This window comes from Lithobates pipiens, unplaced genomic scaffold (genome assembly GCF_037356315.1).
Source record: "Lithobates pipiens isolate NorthernLeopardFrog02 unplaced genomic scaffold, aLitPip1_a1.2 Scaffold_16, whole genome shotgun sequence".
Lineage (NCBI taxonomy): Eukaryota > Metazoa > Chordata > Amphibia > Anura > Ranidae > Lithobates > Lithobates pipiens.
In genome coordinates this window covers 271450353-271463203 of record NW_027507748.1, presented here as the reverse complement: position 1 = coordinate 271463203, position 12851 = coordinate 271450353, and the positions used below count along the sequence as shown (strand labels likewise).

The 12851-nt window shown below is 40.0% G+C and overlaps 1 protein-coding gene across 3 annotated transcripts in view; it reads right to left on the bottom strand.

Annotated features, from left to right (window-relative positions):
• The window catches only part of ITPR3 (inositol 1,4,5-trisphosphate receptor type 3), a 406280-nt gene that overhangs the window by 137696 nt on the left and 255733 nt on the right, over positions 1–12851 (bottom strand). For all 3 annotated transcript variants that reach the window (XM_077481406.1, XM_077481407.1, XM_077481408.1), the window contains exons 35-39: positions 11248–11435; positions 10238–10386; positions 9140–9248; positions 3572–3662; positions 3116–3285 (exon numbers count right to left, since the gene is read on the bottom strand). In XM_077481406.1, the coding sequence (XP_077337532.1) occupies positions 3116–3285; positions 3572–3662; positions 9140–9248; positions 10238–10386; positions 11248–11435 (707 nt within the window). The remainder of the gene's footprint in view (positions 1–3115; positions 3286–3571; positions 3663–9139; positions 9249–10237; positions 10387–11247; positions 11436–12851) is intronic.

The following is a 12851-nucleotide window of genomic DNA, read 5'->3' as shown; positions in this document are numbered from 1 at the left end:
GCGTACATTACACTTAAAATTAAACCTGAACCTGCTACTTCCTGTATCCCCTCTCTGTAAAGACTACGAAAATCTTGGGTGCTCCATCCTGACCAAAGTGGTCTGATTGGGTCCCTTTGTCATATACGCTGCTGTCCCTTCTGCTCTCCCCTTTCTCCTGCCATTCAGTGAGTGTCTCCATCTTCGACCCCTGCCGCTATTAGCAAAAAATTTTATTTTAATTCTCTGGAAAGTAATTATTACTATTTAACTAACTACACTGAGCAAAATTATAAATGCAACACTTTTGCGTGTTTGCCCCTATTTATCATGAGCTGGACTTTTTCTATGTACACAAAAGGCCTATTTCTCTCAAGTAATGTTCACAAATCTGTCTAAGCCCTGGTTCATACTGAGCTGTGGGAATGAAGCTGTGCAAGTTCATCTCCTGCATGTCAGTCCTGATTTTGGCTGCGATTTCAAAGACATCTGTGTGGGTTTCTGCAATGGAAATCGCAGAAAGTAGTACTGAAACTACTTTTTGAAATTGGCATGGTGCCGCAAATGCAGCGTTGCACTGATTAGTACGGTGCTATTGCCGGCAATTGCTGCTGATTTGACATGTCAAATCACACCAATGTGAACCAAGGCGCAATCTGAGTTAGTGAGCACTTCTCCTTTGCCAAGATAATCCATCCACAGACGCTAATTAGACAGCATGATTATTGCACAGATGTGCCTTAGGCTGGCCACAATAAAAGGGCACACTAAAATGTGTAGTTTTACTGTATTGGGGGGTGCTGGGGGTCAGAAAATCAATCAGTGTCTGGTGTGACCACCATTTTCCTCACACAGTGCAGCACATCTCCTTCACATAGAGCTGATCAGGTTGTTGATTGTGGCCTGTGGAATGTTAGTCCATTGCTCTTCAATGGATGTGCAAAGTTGCTGGATATTGGCAGGAACTGGAACACGCTGTCATATACGCCGATCCAGAGCATCCCAAACATGCTCAATGGGTGACATGTCTGGGGAGTATGCTGGCCATGCAAGAAATGGGATGTTTTCAGTTTCCATGAATTGCACACAGATTCTTGCAACATGGGACCATGCATTATCATGCTGTAACATGAGGTGATGGTCGTGGATGAATGGCACAACAATGGGCCCCAGGATCTTGTCATGGTATCTCTGTGCATTCAAAATGCCATCAATAAAATGCACCTGTTTTCGTTATCCATAGCATACTCCCATACCATAACCCCACTGAATCCCCAATGGGCCACTCGATCCACAATGTTGACATTAGCAAACCGCTCACCCACACATGCTGCCTGCCATCTGCCCTGTACAGTGAAAACCGGGATTCATCCGTGAAGAGAACACCTCTCCAAAGTGCCAGATGCCATTGAATGTGAGCATTTGCCCACTCAAGTCAGTTTCGACGATGAACTACAGTCAGGTCGACACCCCGATGAGGATGACAAGCATGCAGATGAGCTTCCCTAAGACGGTTTTTGACAGTTTGTGCAGAAATACTTATGTGATGCAAAACGATTGCTGCAGCAGCTGTCCAGGTGGCTGATCTTAGACGATCTTGGAGGTGAAGATGCTGGATGTGGAGGTCCTGGGCTAGTGTAGTTACACATGGTCTGCGGTTGTGAGGCCAGTTGGATATACTGACAAATTCTCTGAAACGCCTTTGGAGACAGCTTATGGTAGGGAAATGAACATTCAATTCAAGGGCAACAACTCTGGTGGACATTCCTGCAGTCAGCATGCCAATTGCACACTCCCTCAAAACTTGCGACATCTGTGGCATTGTGCTGTGTGATAAAACTGCACATTTTAAAGTGCCCTTTTATTGTGGCCAGCCTAAGGCACACCTGTGCAATAATCATGCTGTCTAATCAGCATCTTGATAGGCCACACCTGTGAGGTGGATGGATTATCTTGGCAAAGGAGAAGTGCTCACTAACACAGATTTAGACAGATTTGGGAACAATATTTGAGAGAAATAAGCCTTTTGTGTACATAGAAAAAGTCATAGATCTTTGAGTTCAGCTCATGATAAACAGGGGCAAACACAAAAGTTTTGAGTTTATAATTTTGCTCAGTGTAATTAGCGATTAGTCTACTATTCTTATTACCACAAATTTTACAACCTTAAAGAGGAGCTGCACAAAAAAAAAAAAACATCAAAAGCCAGCAGCTACTAATATTGCAGCTGCTGACTTTTAATAATATCACACTTACCTGTCCCAGGTTCCAGCGATGTCGGCGGCAGATGACGAGCGATCGCTCGTCTCGCTGCAGCCACCGCCGCCATCCTCTGTCAGGGAATCGGGAAGTGAAGCATGACGGCTTTACTGCCCGGTTCCCTACTGCGCATGCGCGAGTCGCGCTGCGCTGGTTCCCCGCTGTGTCTCTGGGAACTGTGTGTTTCCCAGAACACAACGGGGGGGCGGAGCCATGCGGGGTGGGCGGAGCCATGCGGCGGTCTGGCCGGAAGTGGGTGCAGTTACCTGGATTATCCAGGTAACTGCACCCCCCTCCCCCCCGAAAGGTGCCGATTGTGGCACCGGAGGGGGGGAGGGATAATACTAGCGGAACTTCCCCTTTAGGGTGAAGAACCGCTTTAATTTGTATTACTGATAAATAAAATCAGTAATTTTTAAAATATAAAAACTACATGACAGATGCTGGTACTATTCTGCTATTATATTTTAAATGTTTATATTTATCCTTATAGTCCCATAGCACTGTACAACGCCTTCAGTGATCTCAGTGTACTTCGGCTGTCAGTTAGTGTCAATGTGAATTATTTTACATCAACAAAGGCAGCGGCAGACAGGTAGGGAACTGAGTAACTTGGTAGAAAGAAGCTGAGCAGCAGTAGTGTAGTTGCAGTCATATTATCTTTCACTCAAAAGGAACACCTCTATTGTACCTGTAGGGGTAAAACTCTGGGGTGGATGGGAACAACATCAAAAACATTAAAGGGAAAGGCTCAATGATTGACTCCTCAAGAGACATACTAAGCCACTAAACCTCACTTTTAAAATATCAGTTTTGGTAGATTATTGAGTAAATGCATATACATCTATTTTTATGCCAGTTAGAGTATAAGTAATACCTGTATCTCAGTGTTGCCACCATCAAGTAACCTATTGGCCAATAAAATGCTTTCTTGAAAGATCTTATCATTCTTTGAGCTCATAATTAGATCAGCCACGAGTTTGGTGGCGCCTTCTCGGTCTAATTTACACTGAATCTGTGCTATTAGAGACCAATCTTGGTCCTGACCTGTGAAATTAATTAAAAACAATATTACATTTTCAAATGGAGGACAATGAAACGAAAAACAGAAGTGAATGACAGAGTCTAGAAATAGAATTAAGGTATAGATAAGTGTCAAAGAATAATGTCATGAAATTTTAGCTCCAGCCCTGGAGCATGTATAGGGACACTGCATTTTTACAATGTACAATGTTTTTATGTACAAAGGGCAGTGTATATCAGCCTTACAGCAACAGAGAGATGATAATCGAGAAAAGATACTGATTTACTAGGGAGGAGGGGTGTTTATTACCGATGGCAGAGCTGTCAGCTGTCTCGCCTTTAGTATTTGACTTCTTGTTTTGCAGGTAATTACTCAGAAGGGTTTTCCTTAGTAAATTTGCCTATGGGGACAGGAGTGAAAATCGAGTCAGACAGGGAGGGAGGAAAACATAAATTGCAAGTTTCATTTATAAAGATGCTGAGTATTTGCAAACTAATAATGAACATGCTGAGCTATATAAAGATGCTGCTTATCTGTATACTGATAATGAACAAACCGCTCTGGATAATGATGCTGAGCATCATTAAACACTTATGGTGAAGCTGCTGTTCCGATTTAATTATGAGATTGAATTGATTTTAACTATGTGTGTCACAGATTTATGTACTGTACACACCTGTAGAGAAAACATCACAGACATCTGGCAACTTTCACAAATGCTGAATGTAAATATTTCTATGAATGTAGCAAAAAACACACCTCAACCTTTATATAAATATAAATACACATTAAAGTGATATGTCCTATAAAATTATGTTTGACCCCAGTGCCCAACACACAGCTTGTGTGCCACATGTCGCCCACCAACCAGCTGTATGTGGCCTGTGGGCTATTGGGCATCAGTCAGATTGCACAGTGACAGTGTGGTGCCGGGCACTGGAATGCTCTCTGCACTCCAGTACCCAGCACTGAAAGAAAGACTGTACTGAGGGCGTAGATATCTTCACCCACAGAACAATAAGGTACCGACCCATGAAGAGAGAGAGAGTGGATCCGGAGTGTGTGATGGGTAAGTGTTTAACATGGGTTACCACTTTCACTGACAAGACTGCCTGTACAGGAGGGGGGATTGGTGGGTTTAACACTTTCATTGCCATGACCAACAATACAGGGGGGGTTAATACATTCACTGCCATGGCCACCAGTACGTAGGGGATGGTAGGTGTCACTGCCGTCACCAACAACACAGGGGGGGGCAGATTCATCACTTTCACTACCATGAACACCAATACGGGTGATTAATTTTCACTGCCATGATCACCAATGCATGGGAGAGAGGATTAACTTTTACTTCTGTGACTACCAATATGGGGGGGCATGTTAACTTTCACTGCCACTGACTATCAGTGTAGGTTGGGACTATCAACGTGTGTTAAAGTTAATAGTAATGACACCAAAGATGGGGTTATTATTGCAGTCACTGACACCAATGCTGGGGGTTATTACTGTGGCCACTGATACCAATGCTGGGGATTCATATCGCGGCCAGTTACACCAATGCTGGGGGTTATTGTACTCCAACCACTTCAGTGTGCATTGCTGTATACTGCAAAAAATGCAACAGGACCAAAAGTTTTTGGGCATTTGGGTGCTATTGTGCAGCCCTCGGAAACTGTCAGGGACTGCACTTGAGGCCCTCTATATTTTTCAGTTGAACACCACTGATGTATTCCATAAATTGAATAACACGTCATGGGCCCTTTTGAGTTTTCTGGTTTCATGAATGAGTTTATGATGCATGATTTCTACCTATAACAATAAAAACAAAGAAATCTGACAAAATAAATGCACCTAAAATGCAAACAATCTGATCCTATCACACAACAGTGAAAAATGTTTAGTTAATTTATTAAAGGATCAGAACATGTTGAATTTGCACAGTGAATGAGTGGGGTTGTGCTTACATAAATCACCCAATCATGTGTGAACAAAACTTTTCTTTGTTTTATTTTTCTTGCAGGTGATTGGGTATTCTAAGTGTATTTTCACTTAGCTTTGCCTCATTCACCTTATTTTTCAGAGTGTGCCTCATTCATATTATTTACCTCATACACTACTCCTTTAATAAATCAACCTCTGTGCATTTAACTGACAACATATTAATGGGACATATTACTGAAATGTCTTCACCGCTTTAGCAAACAATTACATTCTTGCTATTGTTTTCTAACCTGTATGTAAACATAACTCCTAGGGTTTAACTAGCTGCTTTGAACAATGCTTACATCTTTCTCCATTTTCTTCTCAGTGAAATTCAGCAAACAATTCTTCATATAGGTTGTGAAAATCCTAACATGATGGATGCATATTGTCCACTGCTTTGTTCCAATTCCTACAATGTGAACTGGTGACTTGGCTTCCTTTGCCAACATTTGGATGACTTTAGATAAGATTATGTTTGATCATTTCAAATCCTCTCAATCTGATTGGGGGCTAAGGGAAAATTCTCCACTTTTTTCAAGATATACCATAAACGGAGTGCAGCACTACAAAATTACTGTCTGCCTAAACTGATGTAGCATTCTATCTCTAACTACTAAAAATACAATATAAATAATACCTATATACAAAAGTGATTGTGCAGTATTTATCAACTACTCTCATTACAAAGCAGAATGAACAATGCAAGGCCACTATGTGCTATGTGATCTCAATACTTAATCTAAATTTTATGCTTCTGCCCCCGTGTGCCTCATATAAAGTCCCACCTGTTGCTCTTTTCTTTTTTTTTTAAATACCAAATCGGGATGGAGGAGGGGATGTGAACCTCATTTAAAGTCCCAAACAATTTCCTTTTTTTCTCCTTTTGTCAAATTAAATAATTAGGGATGGAGGCACGCGGTAGCACTAACATTTAATTTAATTTATATCCTTTTATAACTTTTCATTTCGATTTTTTATTTTTTTGGTATGAATTTTGATTATTTGTGTGTAGAAACTATTAATTGGAGACTACATTCTTTTATTTTTATTTTTTGCTAATCCGCTGACTTCATTGTATGTGCGCATAGGCGGTGACGGGCGCTGTCTGTTTTGTGGCTGTGCTCGTTCCTGTCATGACCCGGGGTTGCGACGTGCACTGGGGATCTCCCCCCGCCCCGTTCTGACGTGGGGCGGGTGGGGTTTCCTCCACTGCTCGTCGACGTCATGCTTCCGGCGCCGGATAAGTGACACCCTTCTGGCGTGCTTGTTCTGGCTGCCGGGTTAACCATCTCTGACCATTTGGGGGCTGGGTTTGGCGCGTGCGGCTGTCTAGCTTGGTCGGTATGGCTGGCAGCTGTGTGACTCCTTCCTAGCCCCCTTGGATTTCAGGTTGCATGACGCTGGGAGTGGGTCTGTGGTGACGCCATCCGCATGGGCTTCCCCCTGTGCAGGGTCTCACCTTCTGGATTTCCCTCCCTCACTTCCTAATTGCAACTACATGACCTATGGCTTCTTTGCCCTTACTCACACAGCACGAGGTATTCTTTCTTTTTATTTTTCCTCTCCATAACATCTCCCTCTTCTCCCACTCTAGTTTCCCACTCTTTTTCTTTTAGTTTACACCTTTATTAACTTCTCATACACATTTTAACACACATTAATACTAATCGCTTATTCTCCATAGGTCCCCCCATGAGGGCCACCCCACTCTTAACACCAAATTCTAGCCACATCCCATACATCAACCTGCCGGGGGTGTTGTTTGTGCGTTTTGGTTGTCCCCAGGGCTTGCTCCCTCAGCCCCGGTCCGTGGCATTTTTGGACCGGCCCGACTCTCGGTGTGCTGTGCCGCCTCTGCGCAGATATATATGTAAGTCTGTGGGTTGAATGTGCATTTGTGGGGGGTTCTCCATGTCTGTACATTTGTCTATCTCCTTTTTTTTATTTTATTAAAATATGGTTGTTTACTTTATCCATAGGCTACCACTACGGTGTTGCTCCTGACGAGTGGCTATAAGGTCACGAAACGCGTAGAGATTTCAACTGCCGTTTTGTGTATACAATTTTCAACAAAGCATGAACGTTCCTTCTTGATTTTTGTCCTCTTATTTTTGTGTTTTTTTCTTTAAATGACGCTTCAATGTGTCATGTATTCATATATAATTTGGGTTTATTGAACACTCAGCTCTTCATATGTTTACTATTAAGTCCTTGTTGGAATGTGTATATATTGATGAAATAGAAAATACAAATTTATGACTGTGCAATAACATGTAAATATATGATTACCTGTATTTATTAAAAACTTGTTTTTTACCAATTTTATGCTTCTGCCCCCGTGTGCCTCATATAAAGTCCCACCTGTTGCTATTTTCTTTTTTTTTTAAATACATTCTTGCTATTGTTTTCTAACCTGTATGTAAACATAACTCCTAGGGTTTAACTAGCTGCTTTGAACAATGCTTACATCTTTCTCCATTTTCTTCTCAGTGAAATTAAGCAAACAATTCTTCATATAGGTTGTGAAAATCCTAACATGATGGATGCATATTGTCCACTGCTTTTGTAGACATGTTCCAATTCCTACAATGTGAACTGGTGACTTGCCTTCCTTTGCCAACATTTGGATGACTTTAGATAAGATTATGTTTGACCATTTCAAATCCTCTCAATCTGATTGGGGGCTAAGGGCAAATTCTCCACTTTTTTCAAGATATACCATAAACGGAGTGCAGCACTACAAAATTACTGTCTGCCTAAACTGATGTAGCATTCTATCTCTAACTACTAAAAATACAATATAAATAATACCTATATACAAAATTGATTGTGCAGTATTTATCAACTACTCTCATTAGAAAAGCAGAATGAACAATGCAAGGCCACTATGTGCTATGTGATCTCAATACTTAATCTATCCACCTAATGCAAAATCTGTCCACAACAGAAATGGTGTCCACAAATTCCTTTCATGTTAGCCATTCTTCCCTGTACATATAGACATCTTCATTTGAACCACCCTTCTGTGTTCTTCACACTTCACCCACAGTGGACAAATTCTCAACCGGTTTGATGGACCTCATAAATATAAAGGGCCGGACAGCTCCTTTACCCCCAAAGAATTAAAATTACCAATCCAAATAATCAGGCCTTCATAGACATCAAACCAGAGATAGATTTCAGAACAATTCATAGTGTTTTCTCTAAAATCACATTCTGTAATTAAAGCTGAATTCCAGGTATAAATGTCATTGCATAATTACATTGGTCCAGCTTGGACTAATAAAGGCATGCATATGCCATACCTATGGGCCTTCTGTGGAAGCAGAGAATCACTGTAGTAGTCACTGCTACTGCATCACTGCTTGCTCTTGGGGTCACTTGCTCAGCACATGTGCCTTTCACAGAACACCATACATTTTTCTCAAAGTAAAGTTACCACCCTGCCTCTGCACCTCATCCACTCAGAGAATATATTGCATTCTTTGTGAAAAATGCTAAATATGATGCTGTTTTCTTCCCTGGAGGGTCTATTGTATATTTCACTAATCTCTCTTTTTATGTGGCCTTTTTACTTTACTTTCAAATGTTTGTCATTTTTTAGGATAGGCCAAATTGTATTGATATTTTTCTCAATATCTCCATGTTGTGCATTATAATCTATAAAAAGTGCTAGTCTATACTCTTTATTATTCTCATGCTTTTTTATCTTTTAATATTTGTTGTACCGTCATTATTTCTTTATCATCTTTATCATCGTTTTTTCTTTATTTCCTTAAAAACATATGGTACTATAGATAACAGCCTTGGGTAACACAAAGACAGAAAGTCTTTGGCTCTACTGGACACTATTGAGCACATAAAATATATCAGCTTTAACTGCATTTATCTTACCTGTTCTTCATAATTATTTTTCTTCATCAGCATTTGCTGTAAAGTCCGTAAAACCTTTATACACAGTTTTTCTTCAGAGGACATAAGATTTTTAGTGTGCTGAATCAATCTAAGGGAAAAAAGTTATTACTTTCACTATGTCTTAAGCATGTTCTTTCAGTTAGTTATCAATCCCTGTTCCACTCTCTATATTCCCAACTTGCCCTCATGCCCCGTACACACGATCAGAATTTTGGTTGGAAAAAGCTCTGATGGTTTTCCCAACGGAATTCCGACAGGATTTCGCTCAAGCTGTCTTGCATACACACGGTCACACCAAATTCCAACCGTCAAGAACGCGGTGACGTACAACACATACGACGGGACCAGAAAAGGGAAGTTCAATAGCCAGTAGCCACTAGCTTCCGTCTCGTAGTTGAATCTGAGCATGAGTTTTTGCGCATCAGAATTGCATACACACGATCGGAATTTCCGATAGAAACTTTTTCAGTCTGAAAAATTCAGAATCTGCTCTCAATCTTTTGCTGTCGGAAATTCGACCAGCAAAATTCCAATGGAGCATACACACCGTTGCATTTTCTGACAAAAGCTCTCATCAGTCTTTTGCTGGCCGAAATTACGACAGTGCGTACGCGGCATTAGAAAAAGCATTACCCAATTACCCAATTGTGTGCTGAGTGCAATTATTTTCATGTAAAAATGCACACGCTATACCTATGATATTTAAGATGGAAACGTTTTCCCATCACGTGTCTGATATAATCCATAAAATTTCGAAGCGCTGACTATGCATGAAGGCACAGTAACTTCATTGTCACTAAGTTGTGTGTTAAAACATTCTACACACATATGTGTACTGAGCTCTATGCACACTGTTTAATAACTTAAATAAGTACAGGAAAGGTAGGGGTAGTATGGAGATGGCAGGAATTAATAATATATTTAAGCATAGTGCTCTGAATTATTCAAACATCCCTTATCGTGAAAGCCCCCAGTTCCAAGAGTTCCAGATAATAGATGGTTCACCCTCACTGCAAAATTGCTGACTGATTATTTGTTAATTATGCATGTACTGCAGAAACAGAATGAGACACCTACTTAGAAATAAAGCCTCCACTCTCACATCGTACACGGGCATCAGTTCCTTCTGCAAAAAGTAGTTCAGGATGGTGGAGGACATCTACAAGTACAGACTGCTCAGCTTCTACAAGCGGCTTTAACTTTTCCTCCAATGTGTTTATAATATCCTAGTGCGAGTAAAATAAACATATAATTATTGTGCCCTGTGCAAGTCAAACATCTGGTTTTATTTCATGGATAGACGACATTACAACTAATCACAGTAAAGTTACCATTACATTAGAGTGATTTATTTAATATTGATATAATCATTATTTAATATAGATAGCTGTTGAAAAAAACGTAGTGAATAATACTTGTCAGTGATGGGCTGTGTTTGATTGCTCTGCATAAGAATCAATGTAGAGCAGCTCATATAGTCTTGAAAGAAAAGATCCATACATGGATCGAACGTCTGCAGGGGATGGACAAATTTTGATCAACGTATGGGCAGGCTGGTTGTATGCAAGTGGATCTATCAATTGACTTGTGTACAATCAGCCTGTTGAAAATCAGTGCTGCTGGCTATAGGCCTACAGTCCCCTGTAGGCCTAACGCTATCAAGGCATGCTGCTATTATCCTCATTTCACCACATTGCATTACGTGCACTACCATTAACCCCTTGAATTTTATTATATTTAGTACGCCATGTTTTACTACAGTGAACTACACACACACAGCTATTAAAATCTTGAGTTTTTTCCAATATGATTAAATAGAAAACTTTAAGATAAAAAGTCCTCACTGCCATCATGTATTTTAAAGTTCCCACTAGAATTCATTTTGTAAATGTATAGTGGAGCATAAGGGGAGGATGCTATTAAAAAATAAACTACACCAAGTGTCAGCTACGCTAGGTATGCCACCGCTTGACTTGACTTGTAACAAAATCGTATAATTATTTTCAGGGGGGAAGGAATTGCATACAATTTTACCAAAACTATGCATTTGTTGTATTTTCTGAATTTCCAAAAATGTTTTTACCAACCTGTAACTTCTCTACAATATTTTTGTAGTCCCACTGATTCTGAGTGGCACTGGCACGAGTGAAGGTTCTTGTGGTTGTAGATTGCTTGTATGTGGGTTGGGTTTTCAACAGAGAACTAGAGGAGCTGTTTAGCATAGAACTCACGTGTGAATCTAAGTCCATAGGTAGAGCTATGCTTCGACTTTTGGCTAGAGAAAAAATAATAGATAAAATGATAGATAAAAAATGAATCAGTAGATCATCCAAAAATGTTATTGTCCACAGATCACTTTCACAGACACAGACAACATGACCTAAAGATGACAACAATAAATATAGTATAGAACAAAGGTGTGTCTATTAGGAATTTCTTAAATACACATTTGCTTAAAGCACATATATTGCCAAAATGTAAAAGCATATATTCATTTCCACACAGTATTTTAATTATTTCTAGCCTACTTATAATTATCTGAATGATTTTGAAGTTTGCACACTGGATGTCAAAATAATGTTATAAAAACGGCAGTAGCTTTGCAGTGAGTTTTTCAAAATTTTCAACGTTTCTGCAATATAATTTTTTAGCGATTTTCCACATTAGCGTTTTTTTTTTCAATGGATCAAAAACATTAAAAAATGCTGGTGAGCGACGTTTTTGGGTGTTTATCGATGTTTATCAGCATTTATCAAGTCTCTTAGAACCCACTAGTTTGGGGTTTTTTTTACTGCTCAAAAACACCACTGTCCAAAACTGCTGATAACAGCCTATGTGTGCTTGGACACATAGGATAACATGATGGAGAGTTTAATGACTGTAGAAAAAAAAACGTCTACTGCCAAAAAAGAGCTGCTGTAAAAATGTCCAAAAACTTCTAGTGTGCATGAGGCCTGAAAGTAAACAGCAGGGGAGAATCTGCAAAGCATGCAGGCAATCCAAGAAGTTATGGAATGAGATAACCAGGAGACAAACAAAACTCAAAAAATTTAAAGAGATAGTTCAAGTAAGCTTATATTAAATTGTTAAAAATAACTATTGTTTTTATTGCTATTACAACGGCGATGTTATAAAATGAAAGTGTATTCTGTGACCACAATCTTTAAACTTTAGCACAGTCTCTGAAATAGACCCCTTTAACCCCAGAGGGTTTTTTTTAGGCGCGTTAGCGCTAAAAATAGCACCTGAAAAAAAGCCTCATCTGCAATCCCAGTATGAAAGCCCGAGTACTTTTTATACTGGGGCGCTGCACTGGCAGGACATCAAAAAAAGTCCTGCAAGCAGGTTCTTTGAGGTGCTTTAGGAGCGGTGTACACACCGCTCCTAAACTGGCCCTGCCCATTGAAAACAATGGGCAGCGCCGCCGAAGTGTCTGCTTTATTCAGCCGCTAGCGGGGGGTTAAAAGTGCACGAAAAAAGAATGCCCCCCGCGATGGCAGCATGAAAGGGCTCTTACTCAAACTAGTTTTTTTTTACTTAATTAAAAAGCAAAAATACAAAAACTCACACTGTTATGTAGTGCTGCTGAAAATGTATTTGGGTGACAATATGTCATTTATTTTGGATGTGCGAACAAAATACCAAACACCTTTTTATGACACTACTAAAATTTGAATATTTGAGATGTTTA